We start from the raw sequence: 26637 nt of genomic DNA, 5'->3' as shown, positions 1-26637 counted from the left end.
TGTTGCTATTTTTCCCTCTGAGCTGATTACCACATCTGATTCACTTAAGAAGTTTGCCATCGTCCTAATAAACTTTTTCCAAAACGGCAATCAGCAAATTTTCAGAACAGTTAATATCTATCACGTAACTTGTTAGTTAAAAATCTATTGTCCAATAACATATTTGGTATCAAAATGTTGCCCAGGCTCTTAAACTTCGTTTAGTGAATAAATAAAACCGATGTACCTAAACAGCTAAGCAATAGAGTGAATCAAAATTTAACCCGGAGATTCCGGTATCAGGCCCTAGGAGAATACAATTCTTCCCGTAATAACTGGGAACAGGCCTGAATGAATTAATGTATAACACACAATATCACACGCTTTGAATTTGTAAAATTCACCTCGAATAATTACTGAGATTTCAAAAATTTTATAACTTTGTCTAAATAAAAATCAGCTAATTCATCTAGCCCCTATTCAGCCCTTTCTCAGCGTACTTTAGGGCAGCATTTTCGCAGTCACACTCCGCAAAAACATTGAAACATTTTTTTTATAACTTGGAGAATGAAATTGAGGTGCGCATCGCATTGAAACATATGAGTTCAACAAACATTCAATAATGAGTAATGACGAGAATAAAAAAGGCAAATCTTTACTATAATAAGAGCCGTGCCTGTCCAAAGCCACGCTAAGAGCTTTTAGGAAAAAACATTGCCTCGCGCGGGAATCAAACTCCAATATCTAGACCTGAAGCAAAGCACACTACCAACTGCGCAACTCAGCTACCATGCAGTATCTTGAAGTGATTGTGCACATTCTGATCACATATGATGATCTCTCATGGCACACGGGACGGCCAGCGTACCAGTTTAAGTTTAAATTAAATTGAAAATTAAACAGGAAAGTTTGATCTTTTCTTTCTCAAAGCATCCATTTTTAAAGAGGAGAAATTTTAATAAAACAAGCCATGGAATAAGTCGTAAATGTTGACCTCTAGAGTCATTTTCAAATCACATATAACTACTGACGAAACTAAGAAGGTCCAAACACACTAGGCGATTTTATCACGAGCGTCATGAAGAGGGTGGAGATATTGCTGGTGTGTGCATAAACACACTTGAGCGATTCACTAGCAAACGATATAATTGGAACTCACAAAATGCCAATAAAATTCCAAATCACTAATTTCTTCGGTGTTGCTAATTTATTTAGGTAAATCAATATGGCGCCATCTAAGCAACAGCGTAAACAACTTCTGCTTTTGTTATTAAACCTATTTCACTTTCACGGATTGTACACTACGAGAAGACATGAGAAAAAACGATTTTTTGTATTTTTAACTGTAATATTTTATGATTTTGTATATATTTTATTTTGAAGCAGTTTTTCATGTTTAATATATTAAATATTTACCGTTCTCAAGATGGTCAACCTGCGCAACGATTGACTCCAAATGTTGGTTTTCATCTCGGATTTTTTGTAATTTTTGTTTGTTATGGCGTACAGGACTGAGAGTGATTTTATTAAATTTATTAGCAATTCAGTGTTCGTTCTGATGATATTTCAATCATAACAAAATAGCAAATTATGGCTGCTGTACGTTGGTGAATATCGATAAGAAATAATTACCCGCCATAAAAGTGCCTTCTAGGAAAAACCAACCAGTCGAATGGCATCTTGTTAGCGATAAAGTTGTGTATAGAAAGTCTAAAGTTATGGCTGTGCATGCATGAGCGATTTCTAGCGCAGATTTGCACCACGCAGCGTGATATCGCGCTTAATATCGCCTAATGTGTTTTCACCTTGAGAAGTGGTTGGAACAATGCAGCAAATGGTTAATAGCTATATCATGGAGTGTTCAGTAGGTGAAGCATGTCTCCCCTCGTGGTGGGCAGGGCAGATTGTAGAGTATTCTAAAGATGAAAGATCTGTTTAAAAATTGGCTCGATAGGCCAATTTGTAAGTCAGTGATATTTGTCCAATGACATCATAACAAGGCTTTCATTGTAACACATCCTGATTCTTTCTTTACTATGATTTACATCCATATTTGCACCAGCTAGATATACACAAATATATATATATATATATATTTATATACATATTTATATATATACGTATATATACGTATATATGCCATAGACATATATATATATGCCATAGACATATATATATGCCATAGACATATATATATATATATATATATATATATATATATATATATATATATATATATATATATGTTATGTATGTGAATATATATGAATACTAGGTGAATGTAATAATAAAAGTTTTTGCAATTTATTTTCAATTGGCTAAGTTTCTTCACCTAATGAATTTGAGCAACTTGAGCTAGTCTAAATATTTACTATAATAAGAGCAGTGTCTGTATTTATATATATATATATATTTATATATATATACATTTATTTACATGCTATAATGTATACAGTAGATATATAGATAATTAAAATATATATAATATAAACATATATATAATAAATATATTACCCATTTAAGTTGTTGTTATTTTTAAATATCTCCCTCTGTTTGCATTAGCCATTGAAAAGTTAATACATTTATGAATTGATTGTTTTCAGTCAGTTACAAGCAGACTAAAAAGCACATGTCACTAATTGAATTAGCCAATGAGATTTAAACAATGTCAAGGTTGCTAAACTAACCCCCAAAGCTGCTGATTACATCTCAGTCTGCTTAGGAACGTTCGAGCTAGCTTCGCAGACACACTTGCTGTTGCCTTATCTGGGTATATTGTCATCGACTAACAGGGTTGGTAAACATTATTAGTTGTTAGGTAGATAAGGATGCAAATAAAGGCCTGGCTACACACGCCAACAAAGTATGTCATCTATGTTGCCAGCGCATTTTCCTCGCGTCGGCAATGCTTTGCCGACAGGGTTTCAACAGCCAACATGTTGGTCTATGTCGGAAGCGACGAAACCGTGATTGGCTGACATAGTTTATTAAGAGGGTTTCGATGGCAATCGTATTCATTTCCGCTGTGACAAGTTGTGTGCAAGACTGTCTTTCGAGTAACGGTTACAGCAGTTCTTCAAGCAAATAGTAATTCATGGAGAAAGATATTCATGTTTGTAACAACTCAATGACTTACAAATAGAATGTTTCATAAAATGTTTCAGATCATTCTTATCGTAATTAAATATGTTAAATTCATTTTTGTAGTTTAAAGTATGTCACAAACTGGCAGCATTTTTGGACGTAAAAGTCGGCTCGTATCTTGCTTATCGTTTTTCGCAAGTTGGGGCACTCGTATGTATAAGTGTGACTGTATATACATGTCCATAAACTTGGGAGTTGTCCTCTTCACATAACTGTCAATAATTTGCCATCGATATGTTACTTACTCGGAGAGGTAGAAGTAGACAAATCTAATACACACAGGTGTAACATTAATCAAACACATTTGTTATATGCACTGTTTCTATGTGTATGATGCTGATTGGGAGTTGTGTGCACATTAAGTTACTATGCGATAAGTGTTTCGATGGGCATGCACATGATTGACGAAAGCGCTTTTTTTAAAGATAAGAAATTTTACGACATAAATCAATAATTAGCGATGCAGTCATGTCACGTCATGCAGCATTCGGAACTGCTCTAATTGACGAACGATTGACGTGTGAAATTGTTTAAAATGGAATAGCCTGCGCAGCATTTTGTTGCGCATCATGCGCAAGTGTTAATTATATCATTCGCAAGCATGGAACAATCGATAAAGACAAGTAACAAGTAACAAAACGTTCGGATTTGTGCCCTTTCTACCTTGTGGATGGCTTGCGGATTTATGCAAACTTGCGTATCACGGCAACAGTGCATCACTATGGCAACTGTTTGATTGTCAGATCCTGTAAACATTACCTGTTTGTAAAAATCATAGGCTGTGGTTTGTGATTATGCATTGAGAGCTTAATCAATAATGGTCGTATGATTTTGTGCCCCCGCAAAAACTTGTGAAGGCTGCCATATTAAAGTCCATATATCACAACTGCCTTATACATATGCTACTTATTCATGAGTCTGATAGCATCCTAAATTTTTTAAGAGATCCACACATGTATCATTTTTATGACATTCAACTCCACTGGTTATTCATAACTCCCAGAGCTGCTGACATTAGCTTGTAAACCTGTCTACTGGAATCAATAAGAAACTGGCAGAGTTAATGTTAATTTTGGTCTTCAGGCTGTCGATCTACATAGGATACTTCAATAATAAAACTTGTTTTTATTAGTAGCAAAAAGTAAAAAATCACATTTGGACATTAATTGTACTGAAGTGTATTGCTAAGGCGTGGCCACATGGCAGCTGAATCGCCGCTTGTGATGCCGGAACTCTCGGTTCGGTGAAGCCACTGAAGCAGCCGAAATGCAATTCAGTAAAAGCTGGAGGTTTAATTTCATGTTTAATTGGACAATAAATTTTAGCGAATGTATTTTTTACTTTATTGCCTTTACCTTATTACTGTTAAAATGTTATAAATGGAATTGTGCACAGGAAAGTGAGCACAGGAAATCGTGTGGCTACTTTTCACAAACTTGATCTGCTTTGGCTGAGATTTGTGTACTTTGGAGGTTACATTTCGGCTGCGGTGTGGCCATGCCCTGCCTAGTGGTTGGCTATGAACTTTCAAAGGAAATGTTGATGGTGGTTAACACTGACTCAGGTAGTCAAGTTTTGACTCATCTCCAGGTCACATTGAGTTCATTGCTGATGAGAATTCCCACCCACAACTAGCTAATGATTCACTTTGTGTCGTATCCTGCCCACTCACTATTCAGTATACACCACAAGTCTATAGCAATCTCTCAATTCCTTTCTTGCCTTTTAACTCGTCGCAGCTCATCGCCTCCTAGTAATTTACCCGTGTAGTAGGCGCTGCTTGTCCAGCAGACGCTCACTGTCAATCGTAGGCGTGGCTTGTCCTGCATGCCAGCACCAATTTTTTTATCAGTAGTTACTTAGACACCGAGCCACTTGTAAGTATGTAATATTGCGTCTGTCGTTATAAACTAGTTAAGTTGGAACATCTTAGTAGTGTTTGTGGATATTTTCATCTACTATCGTTTTTTTTGTATAGTTCATCATGTTGTAGCAGAGAATCATTTTGATTTTTATCTTTGGCGTGCTGTATGCATTATCTTCCATCTAATACACTAGCTTCCTTTTACTGTATGCGATGATCTCTCAGTTGCACTCTATGAATTGTGCACAACACACGGTGTCATGCATTGTGTCTCATAGTCCTACAAAAGAAAAAGATGCAAAATAGATTCCCTGGTGTGTAGTACAAGCTGCTACGTAACTAGGTCAAGTGGAGAAATTATTCGCTGTCTACTGTCTTCACCTCGTAGTTCTATGTAATGGAATTCCTAACCATATTTTAGCCAATATCTATGCAATCTCTAATACTTTCTGTTTCCTGAACCCTTTTAGCTGATCGTGAACAGTCGGGTAAGATGTGAATGAGGGAAGGGGTGCACCCAACCTTACTCGTTTGTAGATCGATAGGCTAACAGGAAATGCATTACTCACTCCCACTGCTGACTATCTGTACACCGTGTAGCGGCACTGACTAACCTTTTAGTACAGTTCTGTCTTGTTCGCGTATCTGTATGTCTGTCTGCTCTCACCGTTTGCTCATTTTGTTATGGCGTCTCCGATGTCAAGGGCAAAGTTGCCACTATTTCTAAGACTCGCGATCAGGATTAAACTTGGTGCAAATGGACTTCCTGGTAAGAGCAGGTTATACCAAAATCTTTTCTGATTTCTTTAATAAGTTTTGTCTCCGTGGGTTGAAGGTTTCTGTATGAAATACTGTAAGGCCGAATTTAGCTTAGAATCTAGTTTTTAGCCTTAAAATATTACTCTACTTGAAGATAAATCGGCATGGAAGCATAGCAATTTGGGAAAAAAATGCTAGTACTAAAAATTAGAGATGCCCCGATTCTAAATTCACCAGCCGATTCAGATACCGATCCGATATACCAATCCTAATTGAAAAATAATCCGATTCAGATACCGATTCAGATACCGATTCAGATCTTTTGTGTTGCATAGATAGTAGCTCATTTTATTATGCAAATACAAACATAATGCAAAGAAAACATGAATATTATTGTATTTATTTGTTTGCATTTAGGCCTATGGAAAAAAATATATACATATTCACATACTGACATACCGTGCATGTAGTAACAAAACAGTCCATGTTTCTTGTAATTTGTAAATAAAGGTAATTACTGTTAGTGGTACAGTTCTATCTGTGATAACGAAGTCCCTCTTCTATTGTTGGATGAACTGCTGTGCCTGTACAAGTTTAGAGCAAATCAATGTTTCTTTTAAAAACTGTTAGTGATTCAATTATCTCAGTAAGACATCTCTTTTCTTCCATCATTATCAATGTAGCCAAGCGTACTGAAGGGGGATTCCCTTGCAACAGATGTTGGAGGACAGGCTACATACCGATACGCCACTGGGGTTACCGTTTTTTGTACAATACAAACGATCCATTGTATCGTCAGGATCAAGAGAGTGATAGATAGCTTTATGCGCCGACTGTTTAAATTACTTTCGTAATGCTAGTAAATAGAAATATTACACTGCGTTCTTGTTTCCCATTTTTGTTATCTTGTTCGTGATTGCTTGCAATAAAACCTATCGCTGTAATTGGGAAATACCACACTTTTTGTTTACGTTCTGGCTAAAAAGTTTCCTTCGCTGTGTTGATCAGGCTATAGACATGCCAGACATGAAATAAATTGTGTGGCAGGCCTGAAATTCATTAAGTAAAAGTTAGAAGCTTACAGCTGATGGTTTTTTATTAGTATAGCAGGCTAAAATACAGTTTTCTGCTAAATGGTTGATCTGTAAAAAGTATCGGAAGGTTCAGATTTTTTAAGAAAAGATCGGCCGATACCGATTCAGATACTTGACACTCATATCGGCACCGATACCGATTCCGATACCAAAATCGGGGCAACTCTACTAAAAATATTGAAAACTTGGCTGTGTTTTAGCTACGTATGACACACTTGTGGCTCTAGACTCTACACTCATCGGCATCGTGAATATATATATATATATTTACTATATATTTACTATATCTATATGTACCGTTCAGAATGGCAAACGACTCAAAGGGCCATTCAAAACCCTTCAGACACCAAACACCTCATGGAAATTTAAGAAGCGAGGAACGATTAAATTAAGGCTTGGTGTCAATGTGCTTTCCGGTTTCCTGCACATATCTAGGGGTGTATGCATGAGAAAATTGCAAACAATATCTACAGTACAATAAGGGACATTGTAAAAATCATTGTCGTGCGAGTACCCAAAAACTTGGAGTTATCTTCTATATGCTATTTTCAGTGATTACAATGAACATGGTAATTACTTTATGAACGGATCCAAAGAACGATTGTTAGAATGCGTTGAATGTGCTTCTCGTAAAACAAGCAATCTGTTATTTTAGCCTCAAAACTTAAAACATTTATGAACGATGGTATATGCCTACTCATCGCCACTCATAAGCCACCAATGTATGATAATTGGCTTGTTGATCTTGTACGGCCATGTGTCACATTCAAGACGAAAGCCTGTAAAACTTTAAGGCTGGTTCACACTATATCGCCATACTCAGCGCTGATGCCGCAATATTTCGGTTATTGTCGATGATAACGATGTTCCGCGTTTGCATCGGCAAATTCTCCCTGACGTAGTGTTCCCATTTCCCATTTTAATTTTTTGCAAAGAGACCTCTTTATTTTCATGTGTTTGTATCAAGTACTAGTCCCACAGTAACTATCATAAACGGAAATAAATAAATCACGCTATCTTCGACCAGGAATTACTATCGCTGAAATGGTTCACATTATAAAGGCGGTCGTTGATGCTCAGGAAAGTTTGCCAGCTGCCAATTTTCCTGACAAATTTGGGTTGCTTCGTCGATGCCATCGGTTTGTGGTTCACATAGTCAACGATGAATTTTGAAAGGAAAACGCTGACATACGACGATATAGTGTGAACCAGCCTTTAAGTACTTTGTTGATTTTGAACACCTTATTTACAGCTCGATTGCGTACTCCTATGCATAGAGAGTCCGTAACACATTCATTGTGTATCCAATTCTTTTCTTCCCTTGTCTTAACATATCTTTTAGATTTTCGACTTAATGCCCATCTTATTTCTAATTCTTTGGATCTGTTGTTCCCAGAGATGGGCACTCGAGTTAACATGCTTGCTCGAGCAAGCCTAAAGCCCGGTTCCCATATACACCGCAAAGCACCGGCGACAGCACCGGCGACAGCACCGGCGACAGCACCGCAGGCTATTGTGGTAAAATGGGAACCTCCACGCCGCGGATCGTAGTGCACCGCCGGTGGCTGCCGGCGGTCAACGCAAGAGTTTGTGCATGTTCAAATTTTGCAAACGGCCGCAGGCAAAACATTCCCGAAATGTATTGTACGGGTAAAGGTCACCATTATAGGAACGGCATGGCGAGCGAAAATTTTATTTGATTACGCAATTATGTTTACGATATTATTAACGATGTGGCTTTATGTGAACATTAAACTGCGCCGAGCACCGCAAGTGTTTTGCTGCGCGATATTACCGCCGGTGCTTTGCTGCATATATGGGAACCAGGCTTTAGGGCTCAACTCACAAATTAATTGAATTGAATCTCCGGTATCTTTTACTCGCTGTAGTATTGAATTGATTCCGCCCATCTGATTGTTAAGAATTGTATCGAATCGGCTCTTTACTGTCACCATAGACGAATTGACTGGATTCTTTACCTTCAAGCAAAACGTCTCAGTCAAAATGCACCAATGCTTCCCTTTATTATTGCTGCCTTGATTGTTTTTACTGCGCTGACTGGAAAGTTCATCACCTACAGTGATATTCTAAGTAACCCAATCTGTTATTTGATGTGTACTGACAGCTTCGGCAATGTTGCCAGCCTCTCACGTTTCCAGAAAACCTTGACATCATTACATAAACTTAATTGCTCAGGAATATGTACTCCGCACTAATATAGTATAGTTAAGATGGTTTGCCTGCGCACTGACAATAAGCCTGTTTATGCCATTTTTATTGCGGTACTATTGAAGGTGATTTTTTTATGCCTATTTGCACTAGTCATCTAGAAAGAAGTGCTTCTGTTTATGGTATATTTATGGCTTTGTTCCTCAACATAATACTCTTCATTTTGGTAGATACCTCTTTGCTAACCTCACGTTATTTTGGTTCTTACTCTATCGTAGTTAGTTTTTTACAACCCTCAGTTTATAATTCTTAACTTTATTCCTTCTCTTTGTTTGATGTTTCCCACCTTCTTACCTTCCATCTCTCAGCAGGATGTTATCTGGTGTGTCTCCCCTGACAGTATGACACGCATATCAAATGCACTGCCTTTAATATGCCTAGCTTTTTGTCTTTGTCTCCACTTGGCTTTACCTTCCTACAACTCACACTGTAATAACTTTAGGAGCTTTAAGCTAATACCATGACTTTAATGCACAATAAAAAAAGATGACTTTTTACTAACTTATGCTATTATACATATCGAGAAAGGGTTTATAGTAATTCTTCTATACCTGTAGTTCTAGAATCTTCCTAAAGATAAATCTTAGTGTGTTTCTAACACACTAAATTGGCCAATTTTTGCATTCTCAAAAGGAATTATAGCCTTAGTTCTATGGTTATCTGGTATTGGCTAATATAACGGTAGGTGGCTTTAGGTACCACTAGTAATTACTAGCTAGTAATATTGACATGCTCTTATTGATTCCTTGCATGAGAGCATAACAGGAAATATTTTTCTACTATTTGTTGTATGGGTAGACAACTGCTGTCGAGGCTGCAGTTGTTTCGAGCATCCAATCTCTCATCACTTTTTATGAGGGTGCTCTTACGAGTGTATTTTTACCAGTGTCTTTATGAGTCTGTCTGTCTATCTTTATGAGTGTACCGAAAACCTTAACGCTGTCATATTTTAAAATTACAGTATGAAAGTTTTAGTTTTAAATACGTATAAAATACTTGTAAAAGCTTTACATTATTGGTATAATTTTATCACATTGATTTTCAAAGTTTGTCTTAAATAACTTTTATCATTTTTAAATACTAATTTTACTTGACAAGTTTTATGAAACATTTCAAAAATATATAAATTGTTCGAATTTGGCAAATTTTCATGTAATTTTGGCTAACTTTAATAAACCTTGTGACACAGAGAGCTGTCTGTTTTGTCACATGCCACTTAAACAAAATAGGAACAAATCCGAGATTATTAACAAAAACTAATTGTCATACATCTGAGACCTACGTTTGGTACAGAAAGTATTTGTTTAGCATCTGGAGAGCAGGTTTACATTGATGCTTACGCGTATGTACGTATCTACAAATACCTACAGTGCTGTCTAAAATTATGAGACCGCCCTCAATGTTTCCAAAAATCATGAAATGTCTCTATTTTGCTCACTGTTACAGCCTCAAATTTCCACTTAGTCCTTACACTATGTATGTCAACAGACTCAGAATATTGTACCGAAGAGAATGGTATAAGGTGCAACTATGTGCATTGTACATAGACGCAAATACTTTTAGGTAGTCAACTTATCACACTTTGTACTTTTTAAATGGCATGTTATTACCCATAGCAACATTAACTTGAATGGTTGGTAAATTAATATCTTATTGTTATATCGTAATATCATAAACATTTGAATAAAATATGAAAATAAATTAATCAATATTTTTAATTTAATTAATCGCATTCAGCTTTTATTAGATCTGTCTTACTTTAATCTGGTGCCACTAATCTGTTAATTAGATTTAGTTAAATGGTTTAGCGAAAAATTTATTCGATACCATTGTATAGAGAACAAAAGTCTGCACTCATTGATATATACATTATTTTGACAATAGGGTAAGTTGGAGGTTGGAAGCTCCTATAGAACTCTACAAACAACTCAACATCGGAAGTGGTATCATAATTTTGCACAGTACATTCAATTTATGGTCTTGTCCACTAGTTGTACAACGGTAGTCGGTGTATATGAGTACATATGATAATACGGTAAACGATAACGGCAAGTGACATACATACGCGTGAGAACAGTCGGTTGTTGACAAGGTCACGGTGAATAGCTAATAATATACACCCAGGTTGGATTATGCCTCACATACACCCACTCACTAGTCATAATATCTGCTCTTTTTAGTTTGATGTCAATCATGCATGCAGCCTGCTGTTGGCATGGCAACCTTCTAACAACATCTCACTGCCATCTTATATTAGTATAATTAGACTAAAGCAATGGTCTCTATATGTAGAGAGCCGTTGCCTTCGGTTATGTTATGCTTGTGTAAAGCTGTTATACCGCATCTATGAGCAGGTGAAATTATATTTTTAAGTAGAGTGGTATACTGATGTCTATGGAAAGCTTTAGCCTTATTTTTATACGCAGTCGTGCTCTATGACTGTCTCCAAGTGTAATACACTGTCTGTGTGTGGAGAGCTGTACTCCTATTCCATGGATATCTGTTCTCCTATGTTTATGGATAGCTGCAGTTTTAAGTTTATGAATTGCTGCATTTCTATGTCTATGGATAGTTGTTCTATGTCCTTGGTAAACTTCAGCTCTATCTACATTGTATGTGGCCCAAGTCACCATGGCTTGACCTGCTGAGATTATTTTATCGTGTCTAGAGAATTTTCAAGTTGCTACCCTAGGACACTTATATTTCGCTAGTATTTAGTTTCGTGAGTAGCACACAGAGTAAAATTTCGCTGCAACTTAATTTCGCAGCTCTGATGAGTGCGAAAATATAGTGATGTGAAAATAAATACAGTGGAACAAACAAATTAGATTCCTCAGGTCCGGTCCTCTAGTAAAAAAGTTTTTATATTTGCGACTAGTTTGTATTTGTAACCCGCAGGTATAAATGTATGGCAGAAATCGATAATTCAACGTGATCGCTTGCTGTCATTTGTTTCTTGGACTATCAATGACGTCTCGGTCCTTTCCGTCGTGACCGATATGGTACCAATATTAGATCTCAAGTATTTATAGCAAGCGATGGCCATGGCACGTTTTGAGTTCACAATATTTCAAATTTAAAAAAAATCAAATACAGTACATGTCTCATAAAAAAGAAAATAGATAACAACCAACATCACAACCAGAACTGTATAACATGGTTGGAACTGGTGAGGGTTGTTATCGTTTTTGGTTGGCAGTAAAATTCATCACTACAATAAGTATTATTTAATTGTATGACTTCACCTACCAGACTTTCATCCTCATCAGTTACAAATTCGGTGACTAAACTGATATCATCATCTTCTTCGTTTGTCTTGGCTTTTCCAAAAAAACTTGTTATCTTAATTTGCTTTGCCATGCTGCTCATTCAGTGTATTAACGAATTTACTAGAAATTTCCCAATGAGCTCAATCACACACAAAATTATCTGCATTTCTAATATCACGATTTTGTTGTGGATATCAATGAACTACAGGGCCGTATTCCCTTGGACAGCTGGCCGGCTAAGACGCCCCAACTTTTTAGGAATTTCATAGTCCAACGGCTATAGAAAGGTTTTTATCGCTGTAGAATATCACTTTATTCGAAGCCATAGATACAAACATCAACTTTTAGTAGTTCTTAGGCGTCATTATTATCTTCATCAGCGGCAAAATATTCTTGTTAACGACTTTTATAAAGGTTTGCAAAATATCAAGTTTTAACAAACATCTGCTTGCCCATATCCTACTTAATGAACTTGAAATAAAATCGGCAAAAATGATCTTTGTTAAAACGCTTAAAAGAAAAAGATGTCTTCTTTCTGAGCTTTTTAATTGCATACAAGTTTTGCCTGTTTTAATTTTAAAACGTTTTGTCAGTCACATCAGCTAAAACAAAGCAAATCTCAAAAAATAGAAAAATGTTGATACTTGCCAATAAAATTTTTTAAAACTTCACGTGAGAGGCCCGGCTGAGGCCCTACATAAGAGAAACCTGTTGGGAGCTTACAGCACCCCCCCCCCTCCTTCTCCACACCCCAGATGTTCATAACTAGTCGTCTAACATTAGCCCCCCCCAACTTGCAACCAGTGAATACAGGCCTGTGTAGAACATAGCTATTAAATTTCGAATTTTCGCTAGTTCGTTATGATAGTTTAGTTTCGCGCATGAATTTTTCGCGTGATGATGACTCCGCGAAAACGCGAAAGTTAGATGCCGCGAATACTTAAGTGTCCTAGGGTATGTTTGAAAATAGGTTTTACAGCATTTTTAACAACAGTGTTATGATTTGCTACTCTATTGTAATAATTGGATAGCTTTATTTATAAACTAGTTTTAAGAAAAAGAAAATATTTTACAATTAAGTATTGAATTTTCATAATAACTAGTATGTTGTATTTAGAAAGCGCACAAATTATAGTATTAGCTTTCTGTCAGTTGGGAGGGGCCTTCTTCTGAGAGGATAACCCTCAATAGCGTCATTGTTGTACTTGTGACACAATACTAAAACTCTAGCATAGTACTATTTAGAATTGCATATTCTCACCTACAGTGTATAGCCCAGGTTTGCTACCAAGAACTTTGATCTGTGAGATTTAGGAACAGTAGTATTGGTCCCCTGGTCACCGCTTGACATTTAGATCGTCGGTTACTCATTGTAGAGAAAGAAGTGGAGGTCAAGGCCACGGCAGATAGTTTAAAGGCAGAAAGAGTAAAGAGACGAGAGGTTGAGAGCAAACTTAGCTTACAGGATGATGAATTAGTAGAACTCAGGGAAACAGTGTCGACTCTCAACAAGGTGCAGTGTTTCTATTAACTTTAGGGTGTCAGCATGGCGCAGATGGGTGGGTTGTGGATGAGTGGGTTGTGGATGAGTGGGTTGTGGATGGGTGGGTTGTGGATGGGTGGGTTGTGGATTGGTGGGTTGTTGATGGGTAGGTTGTGGATGGGTGGGTTGTGGATGGGTGGGTTGTTGATGGGTTGATTGTAGACCTAAGGTCACAAAGCTGGCCTGTCAAACTCTGTTCATGAGCATTTCTGATGGCGCTGGCTGATACTTCGTACATTCAGCCTTAAACCATAACTGTCACGAACAACTTTTATCGTATTTACTAGGTAAATCAGACACGCTGATTCTGATTTTGTACTCAAAATAAAGATTAGTCCACTAACCTTCAAAGTCATTTAGGCTTTTTTAAAGCGTTTCAATGTCCGTTTCGAAAACAACACAATTGACATTACAAGCTCCGCCCATAAATATGTGACGAAACCTAGCTTTTTCAGAAACGGAAGTTCGGAATGTTTAGTCCGATTTAGAATAATAGAGATGGGTGTCTTAAAACCCATTATTATCTAAATCCAGCCTGTAAAATAATTTCAGTTTTTTATGAAAGGGATATAAACTATTTAAAATTGCTCGCAGCTTGCTACATGACGTTTAAATGGGCTGGACGCCGAGAAAAATTAGCTCAAAAAGCGCGGTTTTATCACAAGCTAGCGTTGTTATCGCGCTTTTTAAATATGCAATGCTAAATAGCTTATCTACCTTTCTGAAAAGACTGATATTATTTTTAAGGCTGAATTTAGATATTAATGGATTTTAAAACACCCATCTTGATTATTCTAAATCGGTCTAAACATACCTACGTAACTTCTGTTCCTAAAAAGCTAGGTTACGTCATGTATTTATGGGCGGAGCTTGTTATGCCGATCGTGTTGTTTTTGAGACCAATATTAAAACGCTATAAAAAATCTTTCATTACTCTGAAAGTTAGTGGCCTAATCTTTATTTTGATTATAAAATCGGAATCAGCGTGTCTGATTTACCTAGTAAATACGATAAAAGTTGTTCGTGACAGTTATGGTTTAAGTGTTCCAAACAAACTGCTGCTGTTGTTTCATCACACAAAGCAACAGCAAGTGTCGTGACCTTTGCACCTAAATGCTTTTATTGGATAGAAAGCTTTTGTAGTTGCTCATAGACCATCTACATGCAAGAATTCATGAGTCTCTAGTATTGAAAAACTTTTACATCAAAAATGACTGGTTCTAATATTATGTTTAAATATTTTGCTTAAAACAAATGACAAAAGAATTCGTAATAAGCCATCATTTCCCATAATTTCCCCGATTTTTTTTATTATACATGTAAATTAATGTGTCACACTATGAGCCGCATGAAAGAATTATGCTTTCAAGCTGTATACGAAATGAGTGGTTCTGTGGCAGCAAAATAATGCATCTTGTCAGCACTATTTCAAAATTTTGGCAGCTTTAGAGAACTTTTCAAAAAACCATTATTTTACAGCCAGCGTTTTTTATATCATTTAAATTAAAAAATCATTATGCCAGTATGGAGATACTTACGTTATTAAATACTTACGTTATTAAATACTTAGGTTATTAAATACTTAGGTTATTAAATACTTACGTTATTAAATACTTACGTTATTACCGGTGGAAATGTTTCAGCTTACTAGCAGAATGAGGTAGTGAATGATTTAAGTTAATGTATATTTGTGTACTTTCCTAAACAATATGGCATACCTATCGCAGAATTATGTGTAAGTTGCTTATGTAATCAGAAAGTTCTTAATTAGCATACAACTGTAAATTTGTTTTATTTAAACAAAGGTTTTATTTTTAATTTTCACTCGCGATCAAAAAACAAAGAACAAATTTCTCTTGTCCGAGGTAACCAAAACTAGGTCACATGGACATAACAAGGGAATAACTCCAACATAGGTTTATACATATGAGAGGGTAACTCCAAATTAGAGTTAATTTACTAAACCGACAATAAAATACTTGAGACAGTGATTTTCTACCCTTTTAAAATGCAATATTTCACACTACCCGTTGACATAGCCAATGCTTTGAGAAACTCTGCTATTGCATCATCCCTTGATTTATTTTATAGCTCTCTGATACATAAAACAATTTACTAAAAATATCCTGAAGCGTGTCCAGTCTCTTTTTATCATATTTCGGAGTTCTTTTGAACAGGAAATATTTGCTATTACAGACATTGACCGAGAGGAAACAGAAGATTCTTGAAGAACGAGAAAGGGTCAAGGCAGAGTTGTTGGAACTGCACAAACAACACGAGCAGGAGCTGTCCTCTCTGAAGGAGCGGTATCGGGAAAAACACAGTTCAGAATCTAGCAAACTAGTATGTTTCCCGATTCCTATTGGTTGTTTAATAGACTGGTTTGTTTGCTTGTCTAGACTAAGGTACCTCGATTAAAGATTTTGATTGAAGCAATCATCGTCCTTCTTGACACTGACAGTTCAAGCAGGTGCTCATCCGTCAGGTATGCAGGATAATTAGTTGGAAGATAACGTACATACTACGTGGGTTATTTTGTGATGTACGTGTGTTTTTTATTAGGCTACTGATCTTGAAGAACAGTTAGAAGTAACTTGGAAAGCCAAGATGGCCAATGCTCTCGCAAATGCAAAGAAGGAGCACGAAAAGAAGCTAAGTGAAGCGAAGGAAGAAAATGAGGCTATTCGTGGTCAAGCTCTTAAATTCAAGGAAAAGGTATGTGCGTGTCCCACTCTATTCTATGGAGCCAGGAGCTGCCAGAAACTCTTGTTTCAGCTTTTTACTTCTTTAACCAATCATACAACAAAGAAGTCTTGAGCTCTCCTTCATTTTTCCTAACCACTATACAATAGACGTTCGCATTTTCATTGGGAGGTCAAGGCTTAATCATTTGGATTGGCTGTTTGTAGAGATCAGTAGTTGCAACAGCGCATCTAAGAATATTGAATAATTTATTTATGTATTGGTTGACTGTCTTCATTTATGATAATACTTCTGTTTGCCTGATGATAATCGTAAAAATTGTTCAATCATTAGAAGAATTCCCCGTGTTGGACGAGCAATATAAATCTTTTTTACAGAAAGTTTATTTTTAATCAACATGCACAACATTTATTACTCTAACTTTTTTACATGAAGGCATTTGTTTACTTCTGTGTGTGCTATGAGTTTACCATACTTTTCAGACTATTAGCCGCTACTTTTTTTTGTTGATTTGAGCCATGTGGCTTGTATAAGGGTGGGGCTATTCTGCGGTTTTTCTTTCACCGCTAGGGCACGTTGACCAGAATCTCCGGTTAGTGCGCCTCTAGTGGTGAAAGAAAAAACGAAACAATGCCTAACGGTACTGTTCCGTTAGGCACTAGGTTAAAAAGTGTTGGTTAATAAGAAACAGTGCCGTTAGGCATTGTTCCGTTTTAAACAGCAAAGTTGCTGCCGCGTTAAAAAGCACCGCCCTGTGTTCTGCGGCCTGTACAAAGGTGTGGCCTATGTATTGTTTTATTACCGTTTTATGGAAAATAAAGCAGATGTGCTTATATCGGGGTGCATTTTATAGTCCGAAAAGTATGGTAACTAAATTTCTGCTATATATACATATATTTGTAGCATTTTTGGGGGAAGACTGAGCACCAAATTATTTTTCTAGTAGTTCAAGCAAGCTAGCTGCAGCGTAAATTGTGCGTATTTAACCAATCGCCATGAAATATTGGCAGGTGTAGTAAGTGTGTGCACAATTATTCCTTAGCATGGCAAGGTGGCCATGTGATATATAGGCTGTTCTGTAGACCGGTTTTTTGTCTGCAAAACCCGATGTTTCCAAGTTTAAATCCACCGCAAAGCGGTATTTTCGTGGGAATTTTATCGCTCTACCTGGAAATACGACAGATTGACAAACCAACAAATAAACATTCATATATAGACTAGTTGAGTATTAAAAACAGCTTACAAACAGTGACAGATAATGTAGTCGTTTGCCATTAGCCTGGCTCATTGCCAATGAGTAATTTGAGTAAGCTAGACTTACTAATTGGAGCCATGAGAACATGCTTTAGTGAAGTTGCGTAATACAGAGTGCTATGTGTATGTTAGCTGACATAACGACTCATATCACCTAATTAGTCCATTGCATCTCACGCAGCTTAATTGGTTAGATTATCGCTGGGTAAACAGCTTGTTTCAAGATCAAATTCAGAACGAAGCGTATCTTTCATTCCTAGATTTTAGTAGCTTTAGCTTGACATACCGAACGATTGGCTTTGAGATTTATATATATACATGTAGATTGAAATATTTGAGCAAGAGTATCATACAAGCAATGAGACATAACAAATGTGTTTTCCTGTGATAAATTAATCTTTTTAGACATGACATATGCTATCAGGAGCTCTCTATAATATAGTGTATCAGTAGAAATAGCTTTCTATAGATTTGGTTCCTTCTGAGCTCTGTTGGAACAAATTACTTTTGTCTCAGACCTGCAGTTCTCTTCTTTTCAACTTTGTATGTTTTTTTTGCGGAAGAAAACTAGATACACTCGACACTTGCTAAAACAGACTCCGCTAGACCGTTTATCGGATAAGATGACAAATTTAGGTGTAGCAGCTACTTTAAAGTGCAGTTGCGCTCAAACAATTGATGGCAATCTATTTATATAAATCTCAGTGTTTGTCTGTATTCTGTCTGTCTGTCCATGTGTTTAGTTATGAGTTACCCAGAAATAAACGCAGTATGCAGAAATAAACAAACACCTTCATTTAATAGTTAGATTGGTAAATGTGGTATATGTTGATTAAAAATAATTTTTTGTGCAAAAACTTTTTTATTACTCGTACAACGCCGGACATTTATCTAGTCTTTAGTATACTCAGAGCGGTGTCTGTCCATAGTAGTGCTGCACGATAAAGCCATATAATTCGATGTGATGATATATTTCAGTGGATGATTTTATATTGGGTCAGTTTTCAAATCGATATGAATGTCGAAGCCGAAATTTTATCGAAATATCGGCTTATTTTATTTTGCAAAACTTGAGTTGTCCATTCTCCTTATTGTAAAGAGGGGACAACTCCTGTTTTTCAACCACTTATTAACCAATATTATCTCATATTGTTCATGTTAAAGCTTATCATTATATATCGAAAGAAGACAACTCCAATATTCGATATTTTTCGATATTCGATATATTTAGAAACCAAATAATCAAATGTACATGCAAAGATATCGTGCAGCACTAGTCCGTAGCCACACTATGAGTGTTAGGAAAACATTGCCTCTCACAAGAATCGAACTCGGAGCTTCAAATTCAAGCTCAAGCACACTACCACTGCATTTAATCGTTTTGCTGCATCTTGAAATAATTATGGGTATAGTGATTACACATAATGATCTAGACTGCTAATTTGCTAGTTATAAAAATATAAATAAAATGATTTTTACTAAAAACCTAGAAAATTACTAAATGCAAGATAGACTTGTGTATTGCAGGCATTTATAAATTAAATAGCCTTATTAATGTAATGTTTCCTTCCTATATGGGCCTATATATAGGCAAATCGGCTAAACCAGGCCACAAAACACTCCTATTAATCTGCTTTAACAAGGTTCAACTGTATCGACTAAGATATTGTCTCAAGTATTCTGGTTTTAATAAGGATCATGTTCTCATGAGTATTTGAAATAATCTATACTTGCTAGTTTGTCTCTTTGACTCGTGTCTCCCAGAGTTTTGATGTTGAGAATGTTGAGAACATTAAAGCTGTTTTTCTCTGTTAACAGCTGATTGCCCTAAAGGAGATGTATGATGAGAAACAGGAGGAGCTTGATACCAGTCAGTCTGAACTTGAGGAAATGAGTGTCTGGAAACAAAAGGTTTGTGCGCCTTCCTGTCAACATCGAAGAAATTATTTAGTGGTCGATTTCTGCTCCAAAGGCTTTTTTATGATTTTGATTTGACTAAAACAATTTTTCAAGCAGTTTTTTGTCTGGAAAAATGACATACTGTTTCTTCTTATTTTGTCAGCAAAGTTTTATGCGGGCAAAATGAATTTAAATGATGTTGTCATTGTGTTTGCTTTTTCATTGGCTGGTATTCCAACGATTTGTTTAGATTGGCATTCATTACTGTCCGTTTCGTAGATCATTAGCTTGTTCATTTATAAAGTTTTTGAAAAATCATTTGACCTTGTGTAAGTTAAGCTGAACAAATTAATTTTATGAATTCAATAAATCGATTTCATCAACTACCGATATATTTTATGGAAGAGTTAGGTAAATTAGGAAATCTTGTCTGCCGGTTATGTTTTTAGCACTTGCCATATTTTTCATCTGTTTACGTGTATGTCACTCACATGTTATTAGTCTGTCACTTGTATGTATTTACATGTCATCAACCTGTTACTTGTTTGTCACTCACATGTTATTATTCTGTCACTTGTTTGTCACTCACATGTGGTCAACCAGTCACTTGTATGTCACTCACATATTATTATTCTGTCCTGTGTATATGTCACTCACATGTGATCAACCTGTCACTTGTTTGTTACTCACATGTTATTATTCTGTCACTTGTTTGTCACCCACGTGTGATCAACCTGTCACTTGTATGTCACTCATACGTGATCAACCTGTCACTTGTATGTCACTCACATGTCATCAACCTGTCACTTGTTTGTTCCTCACACGTTGTTCAATTGTCATATGTCACTCACATGTCATTAACCTATCACTTGTATGTCACTCACATGTGACTAACCTGTCACTTGTACGTCACTCACACGTTATTAATCTGTCACTTGTATGTCACTCAGATGTGATCAACCTGTCACTTGTACGTCACTCACATGTGATCAACCTGTCACTTGTACGGCACTCACATGTGATCAACCTGTCACTTGTTTGTCACTCACATGTGATCAACCTGTCACTTGTTTGTTTCTCACATGTCATCAACTTGTCATATGTTTCTTACTCACACGTCATTATTCTGACACTCGTTTGTCATTCATCTGTCATGATCAAGTCAGTTATACGCCATATTTGCTTTTTACATTATTCGACTTTCAAACTCGTCAATATCTGACTTGTCTAATCAGTATTATGACTTGTGTGAGTACCATCCATAGAGTTATCTCCCCCTAGAGTGATAACTGTGCATTCAGCAACACGAGCGTTTCCGGTGCCAACAAGGAGCGTTTAGGCCACGCCCCTTTTTTGTGCTAGTCAATCGTAGTGATCGACAGAACAATAACGTCAGCCATGAGAATGATCATGAATTTCCAGTTAAGATAGTAATTATTGCTCATATTAAAAAAATGATGATTATAGTTTATTATTCTAATATATGCTTATTATTTAAAGCAATTCAATACCTACATGCATTGCAAAGGCACTGAATAGATGGTGTTAAGTAAGTGAGTTAATGCAATCAGTTACTCCAATGATATACAGCCCCCACACATGAGGGGCTGTATATCATTGGTTATTCATAGATAAGATAGATAGTCATACTGGGGTTGTATTACATTGGTGTGATGGGAAGCTAATCGACTGCCATCAACTGAAAGTATTGACATTGTATGGTGATAGAGTGATTCATTGTCACCTCAGTTCACAAACAGCCCTTGCATGTAATATTAGATTTCAATACATATCAATCAAATACATAGACTAGCTTGAAGCAAAGATGTCCACTAGTTAGTGGACATCTTTGCTTGATGTAAGCAAGCAAAAAGTTTGAAAGTTAGAGTGGCAAATGTTGTTATATGTTAGATGAAAATAAATTATACTTAATTATACTAAATTATAATTATTTAAAAATAAAATAGACTTTTTATTACTTTATTTATTAAATAAAGTAATAAAAAGTAGTTGTGAATTACTTTATTTATTAAATAAAGTAATAAAAATTAGCTATGATTACAATAATTTTTTATTGTAATTATAGCTAAACAGATTATATTTAGCATTACTAGCTAATTATTTTACATTTAAACAAATTTGCAGTTTCATTTTTCTTCTTAATTCATTTTAACAAAAAACTTCTTTCATGATATGAAGTTTAAAAGTGGTAGTTGTTTGAAAAAGCTTGAAAACATTTACAGTTGTTTTTATTTTCTCTCTTCTCTTCATTTATTTCAATTACACAAAACACTTTTTATAATATGTAGTTTGAAAGTTAAAGTGGTAAATGTTGTTATATGTTAAATAAAAATAAATTATACTTAATTCTACTAACTATAATTATATAAAAATAAAATAGACTTTTTTATTACCTTATTTATTAAATAATTTTTCATTGTAATCATAGCTAAACAGATTATATTTAGCCATTACTTGCTAATTATTTTACATTTAAACACATTTACAGTTTTTATCTTTTTTCCTAATTTATTTCAACAAAACACTTCTTTCATGATATGAAATTTAAAAGTTGTAGTTGTTTGAAAAAGCTTGCAAACCTTTAGAGTTGTTTTCTTTTTCCTCTTAATTCATTTAAACTGCTTAAAAATATTTTCTCATGATATGAAGTTTAAAAGTTAGAATAGTAAATGTTATATAAAAATAAATTTTCTGTCCAAATACTTTTTTTATTACTCGGGCAACACCGGGTAGTACAGCTCATAGTTGATGGCAGTTGATTAGCTTCCCATCACACCAATGTAATACAACCCCAGTATGACTATGTATGTTATCTATGAGTAACTGCTTGCATTACCTTCACTATCACTCACTATCTATTCAGTGCCTTGGCAAGTCATGTAGGTATCAGGGATTACGTGTATGTCACAATTTCCATTTTCATAATTCATTTCCATATTATTTCCATTTCCATAATTCATTTCCAGATTATTTCTATTTCCATAACATTTCCATAATTCATTTCCATATTATTTCCATTTCCATAAAAGTTCCATAACTCATTTCCATATTAATTCCATTTCCATAATTCATTTCCATATTATTTCCATTTCCATAATTCATTTCCATATTAATTCCATTTCCATAACTCATTTCCATATTATTTCCATTTCCATATTATTTCTATTTCCATAATTCATTTCCATATTAATTCCATTTCCATAATTCATTTCCATATTATTTCCATTTCCATATTATTTCCATTTCCATAATTCATTTCCATATTAATTCCATTTCCCTACTTCATTTCCATAGTATTTCCATTTCTATATTATTTCCATTTCCATAATTCATTTCCATATTATATCCATTTCCATAAAAGTTCCATAATTCATTTCCATATTAATTCCATTTCCATATTATTTCCATTTCCATAGCATTTCCATAATTCATTTCCATATTATTTCCATTTTCATACTATTTCCATACTTGTAAAATAAAATTTCCATATCCATTTCCCTAAAATTATGGAAATATTTATGTTTATGGAAATAAAAAAGTAAACATTTCCATAATATGTTTAGCAATCTCTGGTAGGTATTGAATTGCTTTAAATAATTAGCATATATTAAAGTAACAAACTATAATCATCATTTCTTTAATATGAGCATTAATTACTATCTCAACTGGAATTCATGATCCTTGTTTAACCCTTCTCATAGCTGATGTTATTGATCTAGTCAATCACTACGACTGACTAGCACAAAAGAGGGGCGTGGCCTAAACGCTCCTTGTTGGCACCGGAAACGCTCGTGCAGTTATCACTCTAGGGGGAGATAACTCTATGGTACCATCTCTCTCATCAACCTGCTCCCTACTTGTCAACCGTCTGTTGTAGTTTGAAAAACTCAAGGACTATACAAGGTCGCTCAAAGAAACATATGATGAGCAAGTACAGGAGCTCGAGGAGACCATCAATGGTGTAAAACAAAAGGTTAGACTGGTTTTTAGCGTTGTAAAGTTCTTTATAATATAATATATATTATATATATATTATATATAATTGGCATTTTAGTAAAACTGACTGTATATACAGTATATATGCAAATCTTTTGGAGATATACATGTATATCTATATCATTTGATAAGACTGGTTCACAGATACATAACCTGAAAAATTTCATGAGACAAGACAATAAAATTAAATGAAATCTGGTGTTGAATATATTTGATTGCCTTTTAAAGGATGCCATCAGATATGGAGTAAGTATAACAGTAAAACATTAGATTCAGTGAAATAGTATTGTCAAATAAACTGGTATGTACATATATTTACACATTCATATATATACTCGAATATATATCTTTGTATGCCTATATTTTCATATATGTATATATATATACCTATAGTTTCATATGTATATATATATATATATATATTTAAATATACATATGTGTATGTATACATGTAAACATATATATATATATATTATATATACATATATAGTGGTATATATAACATATATGTATATATATATATTATATATATACATATATAGTGGTATATATAACATATATGTATATATATTATATATATACATATATTATATATATATATGTATAGTATGTACATACAGTAGCATATACATGTATATATGTATGTACATATATATGTATATATATATATGTATATATATAACAAAATGGGTAAGAGGAAAACATACTTTGCTAAATAGAACACTAGACTGGAAATAGAATTTCTGTAGATAAAAATAACAGTATGAGTAACAGTAAAGAATATTAAGCTAGAGGTCACTACAAATAGATATGATTTCATTATATGATTTTTTACTGCGATTAAATGTATTTCAAGTATCTCTGTTTCCTCGTGCAAATTTTAATTTTTTCTCATTTTGTATATTATATAAATAGAAAATAAAAATTCTGATTTTATATTATATATAAAATATTAGTTCTATAAAGAATCAAATATTAATGACTCACTGTATAATCTGATTCATATATAAAATGTTTTACTATCATTTGGTTTGACTCAACTGAACTAATATCTTCACTATCCAATCATAGATTAGCGTATGCACCTTTTGTCCAATCGTGCTTCAGATTAACTCTTTTGCTACCGTAAGCCGATGTATCGGCTTTCGCGGTAATGTAAGTACAGACCGTAAGCCGATGTATTGGCTTACCAATAGAGGTTCACTTTTCTTCTCATTACGAAGCCTACGCATTAGCTAGACCAATAAAGCTTTGTCTCTGTTGAAACAACTTTGTTGCCAATCACGTGCAACCAATAAAAAATATTTTGGCTGAACAAATGTATTTCGAATTATCTTTCAAAACGGGAAAACCAAATCATTATCGTCATGCCAATAAGAAACGCACCTTGTTCAATCAACGCAAAGAAAGCGTCAGAAGTTTTACGAGTGGGATTCATTAAATAATTTATACCTATCTTGTAGAGCATTTTGTTCTGAGTAAGATGCATTTTACAAAAGAATGATATCTGTTTTGATTCTCGCGAAATAGCTTAAATACTAGCGGTGTATCGATTTTTTGAAAATCCGTTTGAATCAATTCGGTCAGATTAATCCGTCGGTCAGAATTTAATTCGGTAGTGGAAGATTTAAGTGGCTATTATTCAATCATATTTTAGCTTGTTTACCGGTTATCCAATCAGAAGTTCTGCTTGTCCGATCATATGTTAGCTTATTTACCTGTTATCCAATCAGAAGTTCTGATTGTTCAAGGATATTTTAGCTTATTTACCTGTTATCCAGTCAGAAGTTCTGATTGTCCACGGATATTTTAGCTTATTTACCTGTTATCCAATATTGACATGCTCTTATTGATTCCTTGCATGAGAGCATAACAGGAAATATTTTTCTACTATTTGTTGTATGGGTAGACAACTGCTGTCGAGGCTGCAATTGTTTCAAGGATCCAATCTCTCATCACTTTTTGCGAGGGTATCTTTATGCGTGTATCTTTACGGGTTTACTGAAAACCTTAGGGCTGTCATATTTCAAAATTACAGTATGAAAGTTTTAGTTTTAAATACGTATAAAATACTTGTAAAAGCTTTACATTATCGGTATAATTTTATCACATTGATTTTCAAAGTTTGTCTTAAATAACTTTCATTATTTTTAAATACTAATTTTAGTTGACAAGTTTTATGAGACATTTAAAAATATATAAATTGTTTGAATTTGGCTGATTTTTATGTAATTTCGGCTAACTGGGATAAACCTTGTGACACAGAGAGCTGTCTGTTTTGATCCGATTATCCACAGCTATCAGAAGTTCTGATTGTCCAATCATATTTTAGCTTATTTACCTGTTATCCAATCAGAAGTTCTCCTTGTCCAATCATATTTTAGCTCATTTACCTGTTATCCAATCAGAAGTTCCCCTTGTCCAATCATATTTTTAGCTCATTTACCTGTTATCCAATCAGAAGTTCTGATTGTCCAATGATATTTTAGCTAAAGCTTATGTTCTAGCTTCCACGTATGTTGTGCAAATGCTTGGCAATCGATATTGGTGCTATATTTACAGACAAGAACAGCTTTCACATCTCTCGCTGGTCTATTCGACTCCGAGGAAAATTACTCGGGTGCCGACATTCATAAAGCCATTCAGTCGTCTTTTAAGGTGAGTTGACTTTTACGGATGGTTTATAATGAGTCAATTTTAACCTTTAACCTTGGACCTTTAACCTTTAGGTAGGTCTTGCTATTTGTCTAGTGTCAGGGTAGTTCTTAGCTCGGCTGAAAAAGTTTGAATGTGGTGGATGTTTTGTACTGAATTGATTTCGTAGTATTGACTAAGATAGTCTGTCTGGTCGCGGTTTAATGAAGCGCTTTCAGTGTTTAGCTG

General features: G+C 34.9%; 1 protein-coding gene across 1 annotated transcript in view; it reads left to right on the top strand.

Annotated features, from left to right (window-relative positions):
• LOC137398006 (FK506-binding protein 15-like) overlaps nucleotides 1-26637 on the top strand; it is a 67794-nt gene that overhangs the window by 35235 nt on the left and 5922 nt on the right. Inside the window, 6 exon segments of the mRNA XM_068084104.1 lie at nucleotides 13715-13851; nucleotides 16078-16224; nucleotides 16444-16596; nucleotides 19657-19749; nucleotides 23636-23731; nucleotides 26317-26412. Coding sequence (XP_067940205.1) covers nucleotides 13715-13851; nucleotides 16078-16224; nucleotides 16444-16596; nucleotides 19657-19749; nucleotides 23636-23731; nucleotides 26317-26412 — 722 coding nt within the window.

This window comes from Watersipora subatra, chromosome 6, assembly GCF_963576615.1.
Source record: "Watersipora subatra chromosome 6, tzWatSuba1.1, whole genome shotgun sequence".
Taxonomy (NCBI): Eukaryota; Metazoa; Bryozoa; class Gymnolaemata; order Cheilostomatida; family Watersiporidae; genus Watersipora; species Watersipora subatra.
This window is presented reverse-complemented; position numbering and strand designations above follow the sequence as displayed.